This window comes from Vipera berus (assembly GCF_964194415.1).
Source record: "Vipera berus genome assembly, chromosome: 2".
NCBI lineage: Eukaryota > Metazoa > Chordata > Lepidosauria > Squamata > Viperidae > Vipera > Vipera berus.
In genome coordinates this window covers 165,235,120-165,258,693 of record NC_138203.1, presented here as the reverse complement: position 1 = coordinate 165,258,693, position 23,574 = coordinate 165,235,120, and the positions used below count along the sequence as shown (strand labels likewise).

At 42.4% G+C, this 23,574-nt stretch overlaps 1 protein-coding gene across 4 annotated transcripts in view; it reads right to left on the bottom strand.

Moving 5' to 3' along the window:
- Positions 1 to 23,151, bottom strand: part of TMC6 (transmembrane channel like 6) — a 52,120-nt gene extending 28,969 nt beyond the window's left edge. For 2 of the 4 annotated variants that reach the window (XM_081317301.1, XM_081317303.1), the window contains exons 1-11: positions 23,070 to 23,151; positions 16,010 to 16,276; positions 14,554 to 14,678; positions 10,367 to 10,489; positions 9,855 to 10,013; positions 9,035 to 9,140; positions 8,667 to 8,760; positions 7,511 to 7,765; positions 6,571 to 6,755; positions 3,716 to 3,860; positions 286 to 438 (exon numbers count right to left, since the gene is read on the bottom strand). In XM_081317301.1, the coding sequence (XP_081173427.1) occupies positions 286 to 438; positions 3,716 to 3,860; positions 6,571 to 6,755; positions 7,511 to 7,765; positions 8,667 to 8,760; positions 9,035 to 9,140; positions 9,855 to 10,013; positions 10,367 to 10,489; positions 14,554 to 14,678; positions 16,010 to 16,065 (1,401 nt within the window). In that variant the 5' untranslated portion in view covers positions 16,066 to 16,276; positions 23,070 to 23,151. Of the gene's footprint in view, positions 1 to 285; positions 439 to 3,715; positions 3,861 to 6,570; positions 6,756 to 7,510; positions 7,766 to 8,666; positions 8,761 to 9,034; positions 9,141 to 9,854; positions 10,014 to 10,366; positions 10,490 to 14,553; positions 14,679 to 16,009; positions 16,277 to 16,572; positions 16,740 to 23,069 lie in introns of those variants that run through there. The other 2 variants (XM_081317302.1, XM_081317304.1) reach the window with 2 other exon arrangements.
- Positions 23,152 to 23,574: the final 423 nt, after the last annotated feature.

Genomic DNA, 23,574 nt, shown 5'->3' with positions numbered 1-23,574 from the left:
TATAAATGCATGAATCCAAGCCTTACTGCTATTGGTATAAATGTCCTGAGCAGTGGCATCCTCCAGGAAGGATAAAAACAGGCAAGATAGCAGTTGCAGCTATGCAACTGAAGTCTTGCCCCTTTGTACATTGCATGCTACAACCATCATCTTGCCTATTTTCTCAGAGGCTGCCACTCTTGAGCCTTGATTTATTGTATGAGCTCAGAAAATGATCTCATTTTCATGATTCTCTCCCAGGAAGCAGGAGCAGGTATCTGAACAGGACCCTATTTGCTGACATACCTGGTGTACATATTCAGAAAAGTAGTGGATACCAATGGCAGTGCCCACAACAGTGCCCAGAGATACAGTCCAGGCCACCAGCAAGACTACAAGTTCCTGCAGCTTCTTAGAAAAGCTTAAACAGGATTCCAGCCTCTGCTCAGCCAGACACTCCTGGAAAAAATGAGAGGAAAAACAGGATATGTATACAAAGAGGGAGAAAGAAGGAGAGGGAGGGAGGGAGAGAGCACTCAGTTCTCAATGAAAGACGTCAGCACTGATTTTATGTGAAGTAAATCTTTGGAGAGGGACCAGAGCAGTGATGGCAAACTGAGTGCCCAAACTGCAACAAAACTCACTTATGTATAATTGGGTGCCGGGTGGGCATGGCCCATTGGGTGGGCGTGGCTGCAGCGGTAACAGAAGACTGGGTGGGACTAAAAAGTTCAATCAATAAATTCCAACTTTGCAAGATCATTTTTTCCCCGCGAGAAATTGAAACTGATTGTTTGAATGGTTTTTTTTTAACACGACAGCGGAGACCTAAAGCAAATTTTATAAAACTCAGTTGAGTTTTATAGCCTAGGACTGGGGTGATGGGCGTGCCCACAGAGCGGGCAATGAGCACCACATGTGGCATGCATACCATAAGTTCACCACCACGGACTTAAGGTTAAGGTTACGTCATATGAACTTGCACAGCAAAATGAACATTGCCAACAAATTCGGAGTGCTAGGGTATGATTAGGAGGGCACTGACTTTTCTAGACTGCCCTATCTATGTTTCCTGGTAAAATAAATGGGAAAATCCCATTCGAGGAAAATTCTAGTTAGGATTAGCGTTAGGTCACCATGAACTGATAGAGGAAAATGGACATCACCAACAAATTCAGAGTGCTTGGATAGGGTTAGGAGGGCACTGACTTTTCTAGGGTGCCCTATCTATCTTTCATGGTAAACTACATGGGAAAATCCTCTTCTAACCATATCCAAACACTCTGAATTTGTTGGCGATGTCCATTTTGCTCTATGAGTTCATGGTGACCTAACCCTAACCCTAAATGGAATTTTCCTCCTATGGGATTTTCCCATGTATTTTACCAGGAAACATAAATAGGGGAGCATAGAAAAGTCAGTGCCCTCCTAACCATACCCAAGAACTCCGAATTTGTTTGGCAATATCAATTTTCCTGTATGAGTTCATGGTGACCTAACCCTAACCCTAAGTGGAATTTTCCTCCTATGGGATTTTCCCATGTATTTTATCAGAAAACATAAGATAGGGCAGCCTAGAAAAGTAAGTGCCCTCCTAACCATGCCTAAGCACTCCGAATTTGTTGGCAATGTCCATTTTGCTCTATGAGTTCATGGTGACCTAACCCTAAACCTAACTGGAATTTTCCTCGTGAGGGATTTTCCCATGTATTTTACCAGGAAAGACAGAAAGGGCAGGATAGAAAAATTCATGCCCTTGTAACCATACCCAAGCACTCCAAATTTTTTGGCAATCTCCATTTAGCTCTATGAGTTCATGGTGACCTAACCCTAACCCTAAATGGAATTTTCCTCCTATGGGATTTTCCCATGTATTTTACCAGGAAACATAGGGAAGCTTAAAAAAGTAAGTGCCCTCCTAACCATACCCAAGCACTCCAAATCTGTTGGCAATGTCCATTTTGCTCTATGAGTTCATGGTGACCTAACCCTAACCTTAAGTGGAATTTTCCTCCTATGGGATTTTCCCATTTATTTTACCAGAATAGAAAGGGGAGGATAGAAAGTTCATGCCCTCCTAACCATACCCAAGCACTCCGAATTTGTTGGCAATGTCCATTTTGCTCTATGAGTTCATGGTGACCTAACCCTAACCCTAAGTGGAATTTTCCTCCTATGGGATTTTCCCATGTATTTTACCAGGAAACATAGATAGGACAGCCGAGAAAAGTAAGTGCCCTCCTAACCATACCCAAGCACTCCAAATTTGTTGGCGATGTCTATTTTGCTCTATGAGTTCATGGTGACCTAACCCTAACCCTAAGTGGAATTTTCCTCCTAAGGGATTTTCCCATGTATTTTACCAGTAGACATAGATAGGGCAGCCGAGAAAAGTAAGAGCCCTTCTAACCATACCCAAGCACTCCAAATTTGTTGGCAATGTCCATTTTGCTCTATGAGTTCATGGTGAACCCTAAGTGGAATTTTCCTGCAATTGGACTTTCCCATGTATTTTACCACAAAAGATAGATAGAGCAGGCTAGAAAAGTCAATGCCTTTCTAATCATACCTAAGAACTCCAAATTTATTTGTGATGTGCATTTTGGTCTACTAGAGCTTCAAAATTGAACAGTGGGCTTTAAGTGGTAATGTGAGGTAAACAAAAATAGGCAATTACAGGAAAAGAGAAGTTTCAGGCGAATTACATTGAAACCTCCCGAGAACATAATGTCTTATCTTGGATGCAATTTACATCTTTCCAGATGCTCAGTACTACAGCTCTGAGAATTCTTTCCCACCGAGTATGAATAAGCCAGGTTTCCTATTCTGGCCATGTCCTCTCTTCTGTTGCTAAACAGATAAGATGGGAAATTTTTGTCATTGCTGTTGCCGGTATCACCATTTCCATGGATCAAATTTCCATGGAGTAAAATCTACTCTGTGTAGTCAGTGACATATCACTAGCAGTTGCACCCCTTCTCCCTCTCTCTGTACCTGCCAAGGAAGGAAGGCACAGATAAATCCCTGTCAAAGGACTGATTTGACTGCTTGCAGAGACCAAAAGCTGCAAATTACTCACTGTCTACAGTTTCAGAATTAAGAGGCACAGTGGTACATACAAGCTGCTGCGTTTTTCTCTTGTCCCCCTGTAAAATGCACTACACATATTTATTTCTTGCAGACAGAATCCCTTTGTCCTTACTATAGTATGAACTTGTTGAGAGAAAAAACATCATTAGGTTCAGGGCAGTAGGTTTGATTCTTGTTCCCTACATTGCCCTGTATCACGAGGGGCAATAAACATTTTAGGCACCACAAGCTGTGGTACTGTTGCTAGCATATTTGAGGTAGTTAGCCATAGGGGAAAGAAAAAAATAGCTCAAGCATTCAGTTAAAACATAATTTGAAAAACTGTAAGCATTCAGCCGAAGAATATAATAGGAAGTTGGGAATTAGTCCCCTTCTTCCTTGTTTTGCACACTAGGGCTGTAGCAGCAGGCAAGATGGCCGTCTGAATTGACAGCTACTGGCTAACCTACTTGCAGAAAGATTGGTGAAAATGAAGATTTAGATGTATTCAGCATTAAAAGGCTGCAGCATTTCTTTCAAATGCACTCTCAAATAAACCTGCAACTTCTCATTTCTATTCTCTCTTTCACTAAGATTGGTGATTTTATTTCCCAGTTAATTTAGTTCTTGCATTTTCACAGACTACATAGCTCTATTCAGCACTTACCTTCAAATGCGTGCGAATGTTTTCACTCTGGAGTTGGATTGAGCGTTTCTGAATCATTTTGTAATCCCAGGAACAGAAGACTTTGACTGCCAGATTACTTGATGCACTGCCTACACGGTAACTTTCCCCAAAGGAGTGAGACATACTATGAGGGGGGAAAAAAGCCATAAGAATCTGCTGGTTAGACAAACATCAGTTTTAAACTGTTCTCCAAGGAACAGCCTTTGCGATCACTCTGTTAGCTGCAAGCATGGAATTAACCATCTGGTTGAAAGACTGGCAGGGCTGTAAGCAACTTTCATGATATTTAATAGGCAGGTATGCCTATGTCAGAGTGTAGATAAGCTTAACACTATAAATTTGAGTAAATTACCTGAGGTAAGATTGCTAAGAGCACTGGGAAAGATAAAATAGGTGTATATTCCGGGAAACAGGAATAATGCTAGAGTATTGCATTAACATCTGTAGTCATGAAATGCTTCGAAAGATTGGTTCTCCAACATCTTAGGACATGCCTCCCACTGGACTTTGATAAACATCAATTTGCCTACAGGGGAAATGGGTCGACAGACGATGCCATAGCTACTGCTTTACACTCTGTAGCAAGTCATCTCGAGAAACCTGGAAGTTACGTCAGGATGCTTTTTGTTGACTACAGCTCGGCTTTCAACACCATTTTGCCGAGCATTCTCATCGAGAAGCTGACTGACTTGAAATTCTCACCCGCTATCTGCGATTGGATTCAAGACTTTCTTAGGGATCGGGTACAAACAGTGAGGGTCGGGTCTGCTTTGTCCACCCCCCTGAAGCTTTGCACCGGCACGCCACAGGGCTGTGTGCTTAGCCCCTACCTGTACTCTTTATACACTTATGATTGTGTATCATCTGACCCATCCACTGCGATAATCAAGTTCGCAGATGATACAACTGTGGTGGGTCTTATTACAGGTGGGGATGAGACAGCATATAGGGCGGAGGTACAAAAACTATCCATATGGTGTAGTAACAACAACTTGCTCCTAAACATCGGCAAGACGAAAGAGATGGTGTTAGACTTCCGGAGAAAAAAGGAGGAACCTGCCCCACTTTACATCGGGGAGGACTGTGTAGAGAGAGTTTCCTCCTTTAAATTTCTGGGAGTCTACCTCTGTGAAGATCTGACCTGGAAAGTTAACACAACCCAGGTGGCTAGAAAGGCCCAACAGAGGCTTCACTTTCTTAGGGTCTTGTGGAAGAACAGGGTAGAACAACAGCTAATGACCCTCTTTTACCGGTCTACCATAGAGAGCGTCCTCTTGTATGGTATTGTGGTTTGGTATGCTGGTCTGACAGCCTCAGACAGGAAAGTATTACAGAGGGTAGTGAGCACAGCACAAGACATTGTGGGCTGTTCCCTGACACCACTGGATGACATCGCCAGGGCTCGTTGCCTTGGAAGAGTGAGGAAGATTCTCAGGGATGACTCACACCCTGGACGGTATCTCTTTACTCTCCTACCATCCGGTAGGAGATACAGGAATATAGCCAGCCGTACCAACAGGCTGAAAAATAGCTTTTATCTGTGGGCTGTTAGGCTTTTAAATGGGACATAATCTTATGCAGAATTGACTTGGGAGACTGGTGTGTGGTGTAGTTGGTTCACATGGTGTGGTAGGATGGAGGGTTTGTTGTCACTGTGTGTTGAGGGGAGAGAGCACGGGGGGAGGCTCAGTTAATCTCAATGTACACATGTTGTACTTTGACAATAAAGGTTTATTATTATGATCTTTATTATGATTTGACATTAGATCATTTCTCAGAAAAAAATAATGGTATTTTGAAAATGATGGCGGTCAAGCTATTTAATTATTTAAATCTGTTTTAAATGATCACATTAAGAAGTCTGAAACTGTTTTGAAACGATCTACAATATTTACGTTCAAATAATTTGTGTAAATTATACAAGAGTTGCAATATAACCCTATGTTGCAGAAATAAGACCTCCCACAAACTCAGTGAGGCTGATTTCTGAGTAACCATTTCTTTTTTTTTCCTTAGTGGCAATTCTATATATCAGTCTGATTCTTCCAAGTTGTCCTACCATCCTTTGCTCTTGGTCCAGATGCCAGGGCTCTTGAAATACAAAACTCTGGGTGAGCAGCAGAGCTTCCTCTCCCAGGTGCTGAGAATCACCAAGAAAAATAAATACGGAGAGGTAGGAGGAAACCACTTGGGCTAATGATAAAAACAATGTTTATTTAAATCTTATCTGAAAGGGATGTGACAAGGATGAGCAGAGCAAATCTTGAGCGAAAGAGAGCTTGCACAAAAAGAGGATACTGAGAGTAGTTAAGTTTACACAGCAGCCACACAGATACACTGAGGTGTGCACAAAAGTTTTACTTGTGGGATAAGACAATAGCACAGTCCAGGAAAAAAAACAGTCCAGGTCATACACAAGTAATGAAAAGATAGTAGATAACAAGTCTTCTTACCAGTCCATAAGTCAAACACAGTTCTACAGGTTTAGCAAAACAGTAGTAAACCCACAAACCACGATAAACAGCAAGTAACAGCAAGCGAGAGTGAACATAACAGAGAAAGAGAAGCTATGTCTCTAGCTCCCTCTTATGGCCGCTGGCCAATCATTAGAAGGTATGATGCAATGCATTACATAGTTAAAGTGATACATTACAGTTCTATAACAATGATACAATTGTAGTATATATTGCCAACCCAACCAGTTAGGCCACAGACATATACCTAACAGGATGCAAGTACACATTAAATGCAGAAGGCTGGTCTTATCCCAGGCAGAAAAGGAAGGAGCAGCTGGGCTCCTATGCAAAGGGGAGAGAGTAGGCATCTCATCTTACCTGTAGATCAAGAGAAAGCAGGTTCCAAAGAATGCGCTTCCGGTAACAAAGAGGTAGGCCAGAGGCATATTGTAGGACATCTGGCTACCCACGTGTTGCCTGTAATGGGTGTTATTAGCATCAGGGGCATTAAGTGTGAAATTACTGTAGTAGCCATAATACATCAGTGTGTGACTGAAGTAGCCCTGTGAAGAAAAGAAATTATTGTCAATCCTTTGGAAGGTTATCCTTTCCTGAAGAAGTTGGCCCTGGCTGTAACAACACTGAAATGTTACACTCTTTATTAAAATCACAGCCACAGATTATTCATGGAAATGGTCTTACATAGATGACAACATCACATAGGAGTAACCTATACTCCTTGGGCTGTTCCAAACACTGTTCTTTCGTTTCTGGAACAAGTTCACATTTCCAGAGTATAGACTAAAAGTAGAAGCACTGGGAGTGAACAGGCATCTATCAACCATCCAGACATGCTGCTACAGACTAAAAGTCAATAGGTGCGTAGTTTACTGTGACAATATTCTAATCTGTTAGATTGGCAAGCTAAAGTTTGACTCTGGTAAAAGATTATGAACTGAAAATCAAAGTCAAAATGGATAGATATTAATAGCTTATATTTTTCCCATGCTGTCTCACAGTGCAGGAATCAGGCTTTGTCTGGATTTTTAACCCTCTTTTCAAGGGCTAAGCAAACATTGCTGTGCAACTGAAACGATAGGAGCACAGGTGTCAAATTCGATCGTGTCACATGATATATTGAGACGTATCACAGTATTTTTTGCCTTTGTGGAGCCGGGGTGGGCATGGCCTGTGCGTGATGCATCCGGCCCGTGGGCCACCAGTTTGACACCCCTGGATTAGAGGGAAACACATCCGTATAATACACTCTCTTAATTCTATTAGTAAAGGAAAGCTATTGGATTTCAGGAATACTCACTGCTCCAGTCAAGAGATCAAACCCTGTGAAGGCCACACTGTTAGGTATGACAGAAGGGAAAGCAGCCTGCACAACAACTACAAAGACCAGCAGGATCAGGAACATAAAGAGATTGAAGAAGAGCAACGTCCTAAGGAATTGGAAATAGGAGAGGATACTAGAGCCAAAGCGGCCGCTGATCTCCTTGAGGGAATAATGCCAGGGCTGGAGAACAGGAATGAAGGACAGCAGATTGTACCAAAGATTCCGGAAGCCCTGCAAGAAAAATAGGATACAATAGGGTCAACTTCAGGTGAAAACATGGTAGGATGATGATTTTGGAATAACCATCCAATCCCGTTTATTTGCCACAAAATAACAGTATAGTCCAACGTGTATCAGAAATGTCACCCCAGTCTTATGAGACTCTCTCAGTCTTATTGTGTCATAAAAGAAATAGGGATTGCAATTACCTACTTGAAGGAGTATTGCAAAAAAAATATTAAACATTTGAAACAACATTTAGCACAATAGAAATTTGTGGTAACTGACTCCTTCTCAAGCCCAGAACACTATTAGCAAAAACATTAAAATATATGGAAAGAGATGTCTTCCAGGAACTCAGATTGTTGAACTCATGTCAAAGGGAATGCCATACTTCTTCCTCGTCTCCCTCTTGTGCTATAAAAAACTGTTGCTGAAGAGAAAGATTTGCAGCTTCCACTTGGAGCGAAGAAACATCCCGTGCCTCCGAGTAGGAATTATTTCCATTTGCTTGGCAAGTTATGTTTCTTGGCAAGAAAAGCACAGCAGTCCTTTTTCCTATTTTCCCAAAAGTTCTAGCCTGCTTTGCTGGGTCTGTTTGAACCAAAAGCCACTTTCCCCATCCCGTTCACCATAATTTGGCAAACAGTAAACCCACTGCTTCATATTCAGTGCAGTAACCTAGAAAGATCCTCCTAAAAGTTGACGATGCCTTCTTGATAAGTATATCAGGAATTGACAAAAAGACCTTCCAGAGTACTTTTCCCAACTCTTTAAATAGTCACAAATTTCACAGAAAGGCTCCAGTGAACGCATCCTTTCTCATAGCAATGTGAGAAAGACACAGAAAGTCCTCCGAGTCTGCTTATTTTTCACCTGCCACAACAAAAGTCAAGTGGGGTACATGGCTTACTATTAGGATGTGGTATTTAATCCAGCTGCAGTAAGACAAGCGACCCGTTGGCTTGGGTTTCTTCAAGGTGCCTGAATGCCCACTTGAATCCTGCCTGTAAGAGAGGTGGGGAGGGGGGAGAGGGAGAGGGAGAGGGAGAGGGAGAGGGAGAGGGAGAGGGAGGGAGAGGGAGAGGGAGAGGGAGAGAGAGAGAGAGAGAGAGAGAGAGAGAGAGAGAGAGAGAGAGAGAGAGAGAGAGAGAGAGAGAGAGAGAGAAGTGAACTTAAAACATAGCAAAAGTTGTTTTGGGGAGAAAGAGCAGTGAGGTAGACTCTCTTCTCCAAAAGCATCTTATGACCAGTACCCTAACAAGGCTTAAAGGCACTAACCTGAGTCTGCGCTTCTCAGCCAAGCTTAGAGGCATCATCTGCAGCATGTGATTCCGTTGATGTACCGGCAGGTTCTGGAGTTCTTTGACCAGCAAAATATACTTGGCTACGGAGGAAGTGCAGAGGTGATCAGAGGTCAGGCAGCCCAACTGCATCTCCCGTGCAGACATTTTGATTATAGAAAGGAAAAAGGTTGCTTTCCTTCCTCCACTTTTGATTGGTATCATCTTTTTTTTTAAAGGTATAGGAAAGTGAAAAATGAAACAGAACTTTCTGTAATAGAAGCACACATATTGTGGCCTTTCATGGCAAAGCCTGACCAAGAAAAGAACCCTGACAAAGTCGTCTTCACAGGTTAAATAAGAGAGCGAGAGTATTCCCAGGTCTTCTGGAAGCGTCCATTGTTCTGTCTCTTTGAGTGAGGAATATTATGATGGCCTCCCCCAAATCCAAGTTTGACTCTTCAGGATTTCATGGATACATTCCCAATTTCCCTCTCCCAGAATACTTCCTAACTTCGCTTTCTAGCATTTGCCCATCTAAGTCCCAATGAGGTCAAACCCTGCTTGGGTTTGCAAAATCAGACAAAGATGACTAGCTGCTCCACCGAGCAGGACATGTTGTAACACTTTGTCACTATATCGTGAGAAGCACTGAGCAATTATAACACCTGGATGGCTGGATCACATACTGAGAATGATCAAGATGATTTCTCTATGATTCTCGTAATAGCTGCACGATAAGTTAAATACACACTTCTATTTTTCTTGCACTGCTTTTCTGTTTAGCAGGCATCTTCCTACTCTTTTAGTCAACTTACGGTCTTCTTCTCTGTAATTGGACTCCAACTCTAGAGACAGCTGTCGAAAACTAGGCCGTGCTGAACGGGAGACTTCCTGGAGAGGAGCATGGTTGCTCCGACGCCGGCGTCTGGCAGTGCAGTTGTAATACTGGGACAGGATGGCTCCTCTGCTGTGCCCTGCAAACAAAAGGGAAGACCATCACTATGGAGGGGAGGAAAAGATTGCCCTCTATGCTAATTCCCACATTTCACATGCACGTAAAAAATACAAGTAGAAAAATAGGGACCACTACGGTGGGAAGGTAACAGCGTTCCGTGCGCCTTTGGCATCCAGTCATGCCGGCCACATGACCAGGGAGACGTCCTCGGACAAGCGCTGGCTCTTCGGCTTTGAAACGGAGATGAGCACTGGCCCCCAGAGTCAGAAATGACTAGCACGCATGTGCGGGGGAACCTTTACCTTTACCTTTATCCTGAAATTCTTCTTCAAAAGAAGTAGGCTGGGGCTACAGGGGAGCATCACAACTCACCAATAGTCCGGCTGGGCATTTTGGCAAGGATGCGCAACGTGGTGGAGGAGAAATCAGGGTGCTCTACCAGCTGTGCATCTGGGTTCCAAGCTCCAGTCCGATCAGAGGGAGGAACCAGATTTTCTGGAGAAAAAAGAAAACCCCCAGATTGCCAAGTTGCTATGAGTTGTCCTGTCAAAGCTGGAATCTCCACATCTTCCCTTCTTCTTCCTTTTGTGCCCATTCCCCAAATGAGCGTAATATTTTTCCTGAGCATTTTACAACTTAGACATTCATTCTAAATTTATTTTACTGTTTCCTACAGCGAATATTTATAACATGACAGATTACCAGGTGGACTAAGTCGCTCCCTTTTGTTTACAGGACAATAAACAATACAGTTGTGTGTATAGGCAGTTGTCTTTGAGAAAAAACAAAAGACTCCAAATCCAAGGTTCACAAGTAAGAATGAAATGCTCAAAATCAGCTCTATAGCAACTGTAGGTAAAATTCTTAGCAAGCACTTAGACTCATATACCACATCATAGAGCTTTACAGCTTCTCTGGGCAGTTTTCAATGTCGGCATATTGTTCCCAACAATCTGAGTCTCATTTTACTAAACTCAAAAGGATGGAAGGCAAAGTCAACCTTGAGCCCTGTCAGGATCAAACAGAGTGGGCAGAGTTAGCCTACAATAATGCACTTTAACCACTTCCCCACTAGAGCTCAAAATACAAACACAGCACGGAAAAAGTCTAGTGCAGAGCCTCTAAGTCTCATCAACACTTTAAACGAATCACAGAAATGAGTTCTTTTTGAAGGGGAGGAAAATAATATTCTAAGCTTTTGACTGAGAGGAGAATAATATCCTAACATTCACTGTCATAATGGACATATGAATCATTTGTGTTCTGTTTCAGCTGTTTGAATGCAGCTGCCCCATGAAATGAACCACTGAAATGCAGATAGAGGTTTCTCAGGATTTTTCCACATAGTCTGCTGACCATGGCAGGAAGATGCCTTGGTGATTTCAGGAAGACATGGACAAAAAATGCGGTCTTTAGCCAGTGGAACAGACTGCCTCTGGAAGTGGTGGGTCTCTGGAGGTTTTTAAGAAGAGATTGGACAACCATTTATCTGGAATGGCACAGGGTCTCCTGCTTGAGTGAGAGATTGAACTCGAGACCTTCCAACTCAGTTATTCTATATTCCATCTTCAAGTCATTCCTGATCCACCAGGAAGACAACCTATGTTTACCTTTCCTCTTCCATTTTTAAAGAGGTGTTTGCAACTTTCTGACACACCGTCAAATGATCTGCAGCACATTGCACTGAGGAAACGTAGAGCTGGCAATTGTTCTGATTGGCCACTGGAGCCTGCTGCAGACATGCCCCCTTCTACCTTCTCTGCCCATTGTTTTTCAGGGCTATCTGCCTTTGGCAGTAGGAGGATCAGGACTCTCCCCCTGTGCCAAAGAGCTATCTCTCTCTCTCTTCTTTTGCCAACCAGCCCGATCTAGCAGCAGATCTCCAAGCCAGCAACAATGTTAGAATGACAACAACTCTTTAGCCACCAATTCTCCCATCCTAGGAAGGAACTATCTGGCACTGGAAAACTATTAGGGTGAAGGTGGGAGAAAAGTTACTCTTTAGCCACCCCACAGCTAGAATTCAACTCCTTGCATAGCTCTCACAGAGCAGGCACAGCAGTACCTGACAGCAATAGCACTTAGACTTATATATCGCTTCATAGTGCTTTATAGCCCTCTCTAAGCAGTTTACAGAGTCAGCCTGTTGCCCGCAACAATCTGGGTCTTCATTTTACCCACCTCAGAAGGATGGAAGGCTGAGTCAGCCTTGAACTGGCCAGGATCGAACTCTTTGTGGTGACCAGAGTTTGCCTGCAGTACTGCATCCTAACCACTATGCTACCATGGCTGATCCATGGGGCCGGCTAGGTAGATGTGCTTGTGCATCAGGTCAAGCAATCCAGCATAAGGCTGCTTCCATGTGGCACCATGGTAAAAGAAGGGGCAGGTCTCATCTCTTGCTCCAGCTTCTTTTCCCAGGAGTGGCATGGGAAGTAGAGCAGACCAAAGAGGCAGAGAATGGCTCCTTTGGGGCAACAGGTAGACCTCATTTAGCTAGCACAGTTGGGACTAGTAAGTCAGGCATTTAGCAAAGTGGTTGCTAAATGAAACCGCGCTTATGATCATACTTCAGCTTTTTTTTTTATTTTCAGACTTACAAGTGTCATAAATGCAAGCTTTGGTTGCAAAGTTACTTTCTCATCACTACTGTAACTGCAAATGGTCATGAAAAGAGGCAGTTATTAAACAAGGACTATCTATCATTCTGTCTCTTCCAGCAAAGATTCATTCTGTGGCAGATCAAAGATACAGTTTTGTGCCATTTTATGCCGACCTCTTCCACTGGCAAATAATCCTTTAATGCTACCAAGCAAAAATATTCTCAGTAAAATGTGTTCATGCCCAATCCTGACCCAGCTCTCTTGCTGAGCCACTGGATCCCAAAGGTCAGAAAAAGAAGATAACAAAGTTTTCTTTGTTGGCTGAGTTCTTCCTAGATGGTGGGATCCCCCTGTAGCCCTGGTTCTTACTCACTCATAGATCCCACATCTTGATTAGTCCTCTGGTTCTGATCTGTCCTACCACTGTCTATAGCAGGGGTCGGCAACCTTAAATACTCAAACAGCCACTTGGACCTGTTTCCCAGAGAAAAAAAACACTGGGAGCTGTAAAACCCTCACGTGCACACGCGTGCACACACAAAAGGGAGGGAGCTTGAAGAGTTTAATTAAAAAGAAATAGAGGCTACTGTGCATGAGTTTTTTTTCTTTCTCTCTCTCTCTCTCCCTCTCTCTCTCTCTCCTCCTTTCTCTCTCCCTTTCTCCGATCTTCTGCTCACCTGGCAAGCTGGCTTCACACTGTTCTCGGACAAGCTGACACATATTCTTTTTGGGCTGGCTCTCCTGCCCTTGAGAGCTGCTGCTTTCTGCTGCTTCCTGTAGAGACGCAGCAAAGGCAGGAGCCCTGCCCAATAAGCTTGTCAGCTTCTTGGAGAACAGCGTGAGGACACTCTCTTTTTTACACACTTACACACACACACACACACACACACACACACAGAGAGAGAGAGAGAGAGAGAGAGAGAGAGAGAGAGAGAGAGAGAGAGAGAGAGAGAGAAGGGAAGCTCAAGTGCCTCTCTCTGTCTCTGAAAAACTGCATGCGGCTCCAGAGCCACGGGTTGCTGACCCGTGGTCTACAGGCTCACCTCTATCTCCAATGCCCTTTCAGTTATCTTATCTAGTATCATGTTATTCTTGTGAAAGAGGTTGTTAATATTACTACAACTGCCACCAGTACCATTTTCATAAATAGAACTAGAGCTATATAATTCTGTTATTACATTGCGGGAAAATGCTAGGTAGAAAAAAAACCCAGAAGTATAGCAACAAGTATTGGAAGACTTGGGAACATGGCATTTCATCCAGCAGGAGCACAAACTTTTAAAAAACATAAATCCTCTGCTATGTAGGCAATGAAATCCTGGGCTTTTTCTGAAATCTGTTGTATGTCCTTAAAAAGCTCATAAGGATGGGCTACTTGTTTCCATAGCATCTAGGAACCCATTAGATTAATGGAGAATCAGTTAGTGGTATTTCTGCTGTACATCTTAAAAGAATTGGAAGTTTATTGAGACTGAACTCAAAAACCTTTGAAAGCAGACATGGTTTGGCCCAAGAAGCTTCAAATTAAAATCCATGCTGGCTATAAATGTATTGGGGAGCTATCACTGCTTCTGAAGCCAATCTCCTATACAAAGTGGTTATGAGGATAAAATGAGATCATGCATTTGTTTTTCACCCTACTTTTTACTGTGAGCAGGCTTGTTAAATGTAGTTAATAAGCCAAGGATTTTTGTTTATCTATAGGTGTTAGTTGAACAGAGATACAATGATTGAAAAGAAAGAAAATGCTTTCTAGAAACATCTCTTCATCCATATTTTGTTAAGTTAAAAGCTGCGAGTAACATCAGGTTTTCACATTGTCGTGTGAAGAAAAACAGGAAATACCACTTAAAAGTTACGCATCTTTCTCCTTTACCCCAACTATTTATTTACAAATTGACTATCCCTGTTAATCATCAGGAAGTCTCTGTGATATATAGATGTGGCTTGTCTCACCTTTGCTCCTGTTAGTCAGATCTTGCATCTCCACCAACTCTTGTTCAGCCAAACTGCTCTGCTCCTTAATTATCTGGTGGAAGGAATCATGCACGGCCCCTTCATCATATGGACTTGGGTCTTGGCTGTGGGGAACAGAGAACCATTCTGCCCAACTGTTTAATTAACAGGATCCCTAAAACAACAGCGTCTAACATCTCACCAACTTCACATGGGACATAACATTACAGTTCTTTATAGCAAATCAGGGCAGAGTCTAAGACACAGGCAGAATGCATAAGATGAATGGAGAATAACCAACCAGGTGATCAAATCTGGTTTACAAAGACTTCCCCTCAGGGCTTTCAGAGCCTTATGTAAGCATCTACTAATGGGAACCCAGGAGATCTACATAATGAGTGTGAAACTAAAGCCTTATATGTTTAAACAATAAACTACAAATAAATAACAGTCTTGATTATTACATCTTGGAAAGTAGTTTTATAACAGAGATTAATTGCAGCATCATATATTTTAGCACTTTAATAATTGCATTTTATTGTTCCATTTTTTTCTAATTTAATCAAAATGTTGACATATTTCCATCCAAATTCTGTAAATCTTTATTACATAGCTGTATACTTTTCTAGTTTCTTCTGTTCTAAGTCTGGGGAAATGATGATTATCTACCAATATAATATTGAGGTAGAATGAATCAATCACCATCTCAACCAGAATTTTTAATATATAAATACTGTACTTTTGATCTCTGTGGCTAAAAATTCTATTACTGGTAATAGTAATTTGTGGATCTTAGTACAATATGGTTCAATAATGGATAAAATATGTTTCATACGTCTTAAGGTCAGATCTAAGGCAGCAATACTCAAAACATTTAGAAGCTATGACTAATATTTTCCTAACACTGTAGACTATTCTGAGAATAACTGAAATCATGGTAGGGCAATTTATGCATTACCCACTTATTCCAAAGGATCTACGTTGGAGATTATAAATAGTTCCGATAGTAGAGTTGAATTTTGGGGTCCTTGGTACTCTCTGAGCTTGGTGATTTTCTTGCAAACAATTCATTATCAAACTAGGTAACATCATCAGTGCATATAAATAGTCCATTAACTTTTTTTTTTCAATGGTGATAATGATTTATATCTCTTACTGGAAACTCCTCTCTCCAATTTTCATAAACAGGCAACAGAACTCCCGCACACCAACATTCCTTCCCATGCTTTATGCTAACAAGAATTCTACTTTTAGTATTCTGATAATTCAATATATTTCAGGCTTTTTAAAAGGAGTTTGCTTTGAAATCAATACCTGCTAATTTTCAGCTTTGTACCTACTTTGGAAGTACTTTAATCATCTAATGACAAGCTTTCCGTTTCTAAGGCAGGAATGAATAAAGTTGTTATATACTTTTTTAAAAAAATGTGCTTATTTTAAAAAGAACCACACTCACCTGGCAGGATCTCCGTTCTCAAGGTCTTGAAAGGTGAAAGTCACTGTGTGGGACATTTTGATAGATAACTCCACAGGTAATTTGCTTGCCTTTGCACTTTTCACTTCCACCACATTTCCAAATGCAGGTTACGGGAAGAATCAATGTCACATGAAGCTGGCTCCATTGAGACACGTCTTCTAACAAATTGTTTCGACTGTGGTCTAATATCTGATGTCTTCTTATTCCCTCTCAAGATCAAAGAACAGCAGGACACAACATTCAAGCCTATATGCCATAAAGAACACAACTTGAGACACACGGAGCTGTACTGGGCTTTCCCGCCTCCTAGTTAGTACAAGATTTAGAAAGTGTGTATCGCAAGAGCAGCCTGGTCCGCTGTGAGCAAATCACACAAAAAGGAAGGAAAACAAGGTTGAGACAAAGGCTGCAATTCAGTCTGTATGCCTGCATGTCATACGACGCAAATACAGCTGCTGGTGCTCAAACTATGTATTTCTCTGACTTATAGTAGAAAAGCAAATCATTTCTGCAAAAGAAAGCAGAAGCTCCCTTGCGCTTACCTGCAGGTGCATGGCTTGCTTTCACTACCAGAAGACTTAACCATAAAGTTTCTCTTGACTGTCTCCAATCCTTGTCAAGCAGCCCAGCTGTCACTAGGGAGATAAGTAACTCTGCATTTCAATACTCCAGGATGGGCTAGGCTTCGGAGGGTTAGTAAAGACCAGTTCCTGCATTCCTGAGAGGAGAGTGTGAGTGAACACCAACAAATGAAGCCACCAAGCTTCCTCCTGCCTGACAGGAAGTTTGTTTCTACCACTGACTGTGCAGGTTCAGAGGACTAAAACCCTCAATTGAGCATGAGAAGAATGAAGAAAGGAAGTGGGGTTGTTGCCTATGAAAGATAAAAATGGAGCATCCTGTCAGGGCTCAACACCAGGAAACTGCCTGGCTCATTCCCTGCCACTTTCAGTTCAGCAAGAGTTGCAACATTTATTTTTATTTTATTTTAATTCCATTTATATCCCGCCCTTCTCCGAAGACTCAGGGCGGCTTACAAGCTTAGCAGTAGCCTTCATTCTATGTATATGCCTGTTTATTAGGGCTTTCACACACACACACCCCAAGCGGCATTATTACAAAGTCAGCTTAATTGCCCCCAACAATCTGGGTCCTCATTTTACCTACCTCGGAAGGATGGAAGGCTGAGTCAACCTTGAGCCTGGTGGGATGCGAACCTGCACTAATTGCAGGCAGCTGGTGTTACTTAAGGAGGCATTAGCCCACTGCTCCACCAAGGCTCTTGCTTTTACTGTGTTCAGAAAGATATTTTGTTTTTGTAGATAGTACTTTGCTATACCGATAGCGAAGAACTTTATGTCATCTTTGCTTTTTGAAATTGTAAACTTGTGGTTTAAGTATAAGGTCAGTACGTGCTCCATTTCTGGGGAAGTGATTAAGTAATTATCTTGACCAGGACAGTTCTTGACTGGGGAATAAAACCCACTTCTGCTTCTCTGTCTGAACTCTCTCACATTATCTATCGTTCCCCTTAAGTAAGGTCCCACACTCTGGCTCTTTGCAGATCTTAGGATCTTGTCGTGAAGGGTGGGACAAAATGAAACTTCATTAAAATGGCAAGAAAAAGACAAGAGAAAACCAGTCTTGACTTGTTTTAATTTTTTTTTTAAGTGATTTTAAGTGGAGCTTGCAACAAGACCTTGCACATTTTTATCTTCTGATACAGGGACAAGGATGGTCTACCCCAGAGATTGAATATGGACTATCAGACATCTTTGTTCCAGCCTGATAAAGACAGAATCCAAACTTCTGAAGGAACTCAGAGCAGTCTGAAACATAAATCCTCAAGTCTTGTTATGTATTCGCATGTCCCCTGTTGCAAAAATTGGAAGTCATCTCCAGCTTAGTCACAGCTTCGGGGCAAAGACTGTTGTGAAGTAGCAGCTTTTGGTGCTTTTCTTGACCCCAGAATACACAAGGGGTAAACAAAGCTAGAGAGAGTCATGGCTTTAGGGAACTATGGGTGTGGCAATAAAAGTCACAGCAAATGTAGCTTACCTATTTTACGTTTCTCAGAAAATCCTGAAGCCTGAACTACTATATCCTGATAGTCCAAACATTTAACATATTGGGCCTCAGCTATGCAAGCTGAGTCAGAGATAGGCAACCTTGGCTCTTTTATGACTCGTGGACTTCAACTCCCAGAATTCCTGAGCCAGTACTGGCTGAGGAATTCTGGGAGTTGAAGTCCACATCTTAAAGTTGCCAAGGTTGAACATTGTTGCTCTATATGCAATGTCTTTTCACATCCAGGAGATGGCAGGAAGAACGTCACTGCTCATCTCTCGGAGCAAAAAAGCATCCCTTTCTTAACAAAATAACAGAGTTGAAAGGGACCTTGGAGGTCTTCCTAGTCTAACCCCCTGCTCAGGTAGGAAACCCTATACCATTTCAGACAAATGGTTGTCCAATCTCTTCTTAAAAACTTCCAACAACTTCTGGAGGCAAGTTGTTCCACTAAATAATTGTTCTAACTGTCAGGAAATTTCTCTTTAGTTCTAGGTTGCTTGTCTCCTTGATTATTTTCCATCCGTTGCTTCTTGCCCAGCCTCCAGATGCTTTGGAGAATAGGTTGATCCCCTTTTCTTTGTAGCAACCCATTACATATTGGAACAGTCTTCACGGAGAAGGAAAACAATTCCCCCCTAACTTGCTCTGACAGGAAGAAGGACTTGGGGAGAATGAATTCTCTCTCCACAAATTTTTATTTGTCAGGATGTTTGGGGAACAGAAAGACTAGTGGACCATATGAGACAGGTATATTCCTGTTCAAACCATTAATCATATTCCTCTTCTTTATTTTCCTACATATCAGCTCGTTTATTCTGCTATTATAACCTGCTTGGGGCTCTTTGAGCAAACCTCTTGGTCAATGTTTCTCAACCTTAGCAACTTTACCATGAGTGGATTTCAACTCCCAGATTTCCCCAGCCACCTCGCTTGGTAGGGAATTTTGGGAGTCTGAGCCCATGCTGGGTTGGTGGTTTCACTTAACCAAAGATTCAGCATGCTCTGGTACCAGTTTTTCCTGCAATTTCCCATGACACTGCCTTTATCTTATTTCCAACCCATGAGCGAAACAGTCTTAAGTCACCTTTAGCTGACTTTGGTTAAATTAGCTTATATTATGACATTGCCAGGGGCAACCTGTATAGTTTTCTGTTGACTCAAGGATGTCCAGGAGCACTTCAACTCAACAGTAGCAGCAAGAGAAAGTCTTTTTCCGGTGTACCTCCCTCAATGGTGCCACCTACCATTTTTATTTAAAGGCTTTTATGCAAACACAGTTGCAGCGAGATATTGGCACTTTTTTGCAGCACTTCCACTTCCATTTATAGTTTTAAATTAAGTAGAATATAAACAAATTGTTAGATGGATAGGGAACCTGGTGGGTGCCAAGGGAGTTGCCTACTTCTGCTCTAAAATGCTTCATGTTTGATATGAGCAATGTTGAGTTTTTCTTTTTTATGAAAGTTCAATTTATAACCCATTACCCCCAGCAGACCCATTAGCATGACTAGTGACATAGGGATTACAACATAAATGTCAAGCTTCGTGTTCTTTCACTTCTACAGAATGCAAGGAGCCAGCTGCTGTGTAAATGATATGCATAAAATGCATTTGCTTGCTCGTCATGGCTGCCCGCCTTCCCAATGAATTAGAAGCCTTTTGTCCTGCTTTGGCACCAATTCAACTGAACAGCAAAACTTTATCTCTATCTAAGCCATTCAAGGAGACGTATATACTTTTTTCAATCTGATTTGGAGGATATCTACTGAGGATATCTATTGATCTGCACAATAAAAATTATCTGTATTTTCCCTGTTTCAATATTTTTGAGGGAGGTGTCTTCAAGTGGTTTTGCCATGCATATATACCATAGTTTATAGGATTCATTGTCTTCTCCCCTCCCCCAATCTGCTAGTGAGCCATGCTATTTTCTCTCTTAGAAGAAATACCAAAACCCAGATCAGATTGTTTTGCTCAATTCAGAAACAAAGTGCAATTGAAGATCTTTGGCAGCAACTGCACCAGCTGGTGCGGCCCAAATCTCAATGAATTCCGTATCATTTATTGCTGGCCACACAGGGGAAGAATGTATAATTGGCATAGTCACTGCTGAGCTCTAAGGAGTCAATCAAGATTCAGCCAGCCAGCTCATTGCCCTCTAGGTCAGTGGTGGCGAACCTATGGCACGCATGTCAGAGGCGGCACTCAGAGCCCTCTCTGTTGGCACACGCGCCATCACCGTCAGCAGCAGGTCCATCAGGCCGCCACGCCACCTGGAGCAGGAGCCCCGCCCAGCACAATGGAGGCAAAGCGGCTGACTTGAGTAGAGGTAGTAGAGCAGAGGTCACCAACCATTGTCGATTGGTGGACTGGAAGAAAAGGGAGGGGGAAGCATTTTACATGCACGCATGCGTGCATGGGGCCACAAGCATGCATGCGCTGCAAATGGGGCGGGGCTAGTGCCTGCATGATACTAGCCCTGCACCCGTTCTTGCGTGGTGCAGTGCCTTATATCTGCACCCTGCGGTGTGGCGGTGGCCATTTTTGCGCCTTGCAGCACAGTGGCCCATTTTTGCACCCCCGGTTTTTGCATGCCAGAGGTGGCACTCAAAGCCACCTCCCTGCCCCCCCCCCCGAGGGCACCAGAATGCTGATGTGGCCTTGGCACTTTGTGATAAATAAGTGGGTTTTGGGTTGCAGCTTGGGCACTCCGTCTCTAAAAGGTTTGCCACCACTGCTCTAGGTCATTCTCCCTTTCATGTGTGCATGAACGTATTACAAAAATAGCGTGTAGGTACAAGAGAATCCCGAGTGCCGCGTAACAGAGTGAGCGCCTGTTACTCGTCCCAGCTTCTGCCCACCTAGCAGTTCGAAAGCACGTAAAAATGCAAAGTAGAAAAATAGGGACCACTATGGTGCGAAGGTAACAGCGTTCCGTGCGCCTTTGGCGTCTAGTCATGCCAGCCACATGACCACGGAGACGTCCTCGGACAAGCGCTGGCTCTTCGGCTATGAAACGGAGATGAGCACCAGCCCCTAGAGTCGGAAACGACTAGCACGCATGTGCGGGGGAACCTTTACCTTTACCTTTTTACAAGAGAATGAGTTAAGAGAAATTAAATGTTTTATTCAGAAAGACTGTATTCTCATAAACTTATTCCACAGTGCGTATATTGTATAGTGAAATGAAAATGTTGTAACTCCCACAAAAATAACTTGACTGCAGTTCTATACTTTTGTCAGTATCTATGGTATTGCCCAGAGGAATTCATAATCATAATGCACAGTCACAGGGGATAAGAAGATACAAAAGTTACCACCCAACAAACTGGCTTCCAGCAGATAGCTGGCAAACGACCTCGCAGGAGGTTACTGTTTCCTAGTTCTGCCAATTTCTCGGGCAGCTCAGGATATCCATCAAAGAAAAACATAGGCAGACAGCTGGTCGGGAGTGTCTCTAGTGGATTTGGTAGCTCATTCCTCGAAGTAAAGATTACAGCCTGGTTACTTACCAACGCAAGACTGTCCAAAGGCCACCTTAGCTCTTGGAATTTGTCATAGTCCCAAGGTAAAACACTGCCTCCATCAAGAGCATCCTATTCCACAGGCAACCCTCCTTTACATTCTCCCATTCACGCAGCTTCAGAAGAATGGACAGGCTGCATAACCCAGGCTTTTTGCTCCCGCTGTGCCAAGCACTCCAGGCTGCTGTCTCATCTTCCACCCTCTCTTTTCTCTGAGCATATTCTTGGCAGCTACCTCTTTAAAATTAGCTGTCCCAAAAAGGTTAAGAAAGGATCATTTTTTCAGAAACTCTTCTACTCGTGTTCATCCTGAAGATCCCAGCCTATTTACCTGGGCACAAGGTTATTACAATCACTGGTGTTTAAACTTGATCTCCAGGACCTTAGCAATTTTATTTATTTATTTTTTTGCTTAAAAGTGCTCCTCCAGAGCGAATGATGAAAAAAGCGGGGCAAACCTAATCCTAGAAAACATAAGACTTATTTAGAAAAGGCGACAGGCTCATTTTCATCATAACTAAATTTTAAAGCCCAGAATTGCCAGTGCTTTCTTGTTTCTGAAGTTTCTGCAGAGTTTATCACTTTTTTTCATTAGAATAATAGACCTATGAGATCTATATTTAGCAAGAAGCGTCACTTCTTCTTGAACTTCTTACTGGGAGTAAATTATGCAGTAGGTGGGTTGTAATAAGTGATATTTTATCATAAAGAAGCAGCCCCAGTTTTCCCAGGGAGAACTGCATGTTAAAATCTTTCCTCTTTTGATTCACCTCTACATTATAGCTATTGCTTCTATTGGTCTTCTCAGATTTTCAAAAGGTGGAAAGTTATACTATTTTTAAGCAACAAAAATTAAAATGAAAACCCTGCCTGATTTGCATCCAATGCCTTAGGCTTAGGATGGTACAATTAAATAATTAATTTTAAGATTCTTTCCAGGCCAAAAGAGCAAATGCTTTTGTGATTGTTTTTGCTTCGGGCTGGAATGCATTAGAAAGAAAGCAAAATCATTTTTAGTGCATTCATTTATAACACTCTTCTTAGTTGGCTTAATGGTTCGACACCCCCCCACACCACCACCACTCAGAACCAGGGCCTCGCTTCTTCTACAAGCAGCTTCGTGGGTGTGAGAAAGAAACACAGAGGTCACTTACTCTACGGAAGAATCCTTGTAGCCAAATCCCTCGGATGATTTTGCCGCCTGCAGCAAATCCTACGCTGGACAATGGAATTTCTGAGATCCAGGATAGCGGTCGCGGTAACGGAATCACATTCAAGCCCCAATTTGCAACCAAGAGACCCCCCACTCCACGATTACAAATGAACAATAGTAAAACGTGCGATTAAAAAGACAGACCTTACGCAATGAAGGAAACGGAGTCCTTTTACAACTCCCGGAATCACGGCATAGCCTTGCAGTTACATCAAGTATCTTTTTCACTAACCTTGTGAGTTATTCCTCCAGGTTTAATCAGGTAAAGCGCTCCTTTTCACACCAAGAAAACTTTTTCTCCAAAGGAAACCCCAGTCCCGACGGCTTGAACACACCCTGTGCTTCACCTGAACAACAAAGGACTCTGGGAGCTGTAGTTCTTTTTTGCTGAAGCACCTACTGGAACAAAAATGGTGCTTTTAGGTTTGCTCTAGGTTCTACACAACTGGAAGGGAAACTGCTTACAAGAAGAAAAAAGTTTCTTCTGTCCAAATGAGTAACCTTCATCTCCAGTGAGGCTAGCTATTCTATCAGGCTTCATCAGTCCATTGCCTACAACTACTAAGTGAATGTTTTTCAAGTTATTGTATGTTTGAGATGTCTGGGCTTCAAACCTTTACTAACTGGGGAATTTTGGGAGTTGAAGTCCACACATCTTGCCAAGTTTGAAAAATCTAAGTCATCAAAATCATCTTTTTTCATAGTGGTCTTCTCTTGTCTAGCGACTTCTTTCCAGT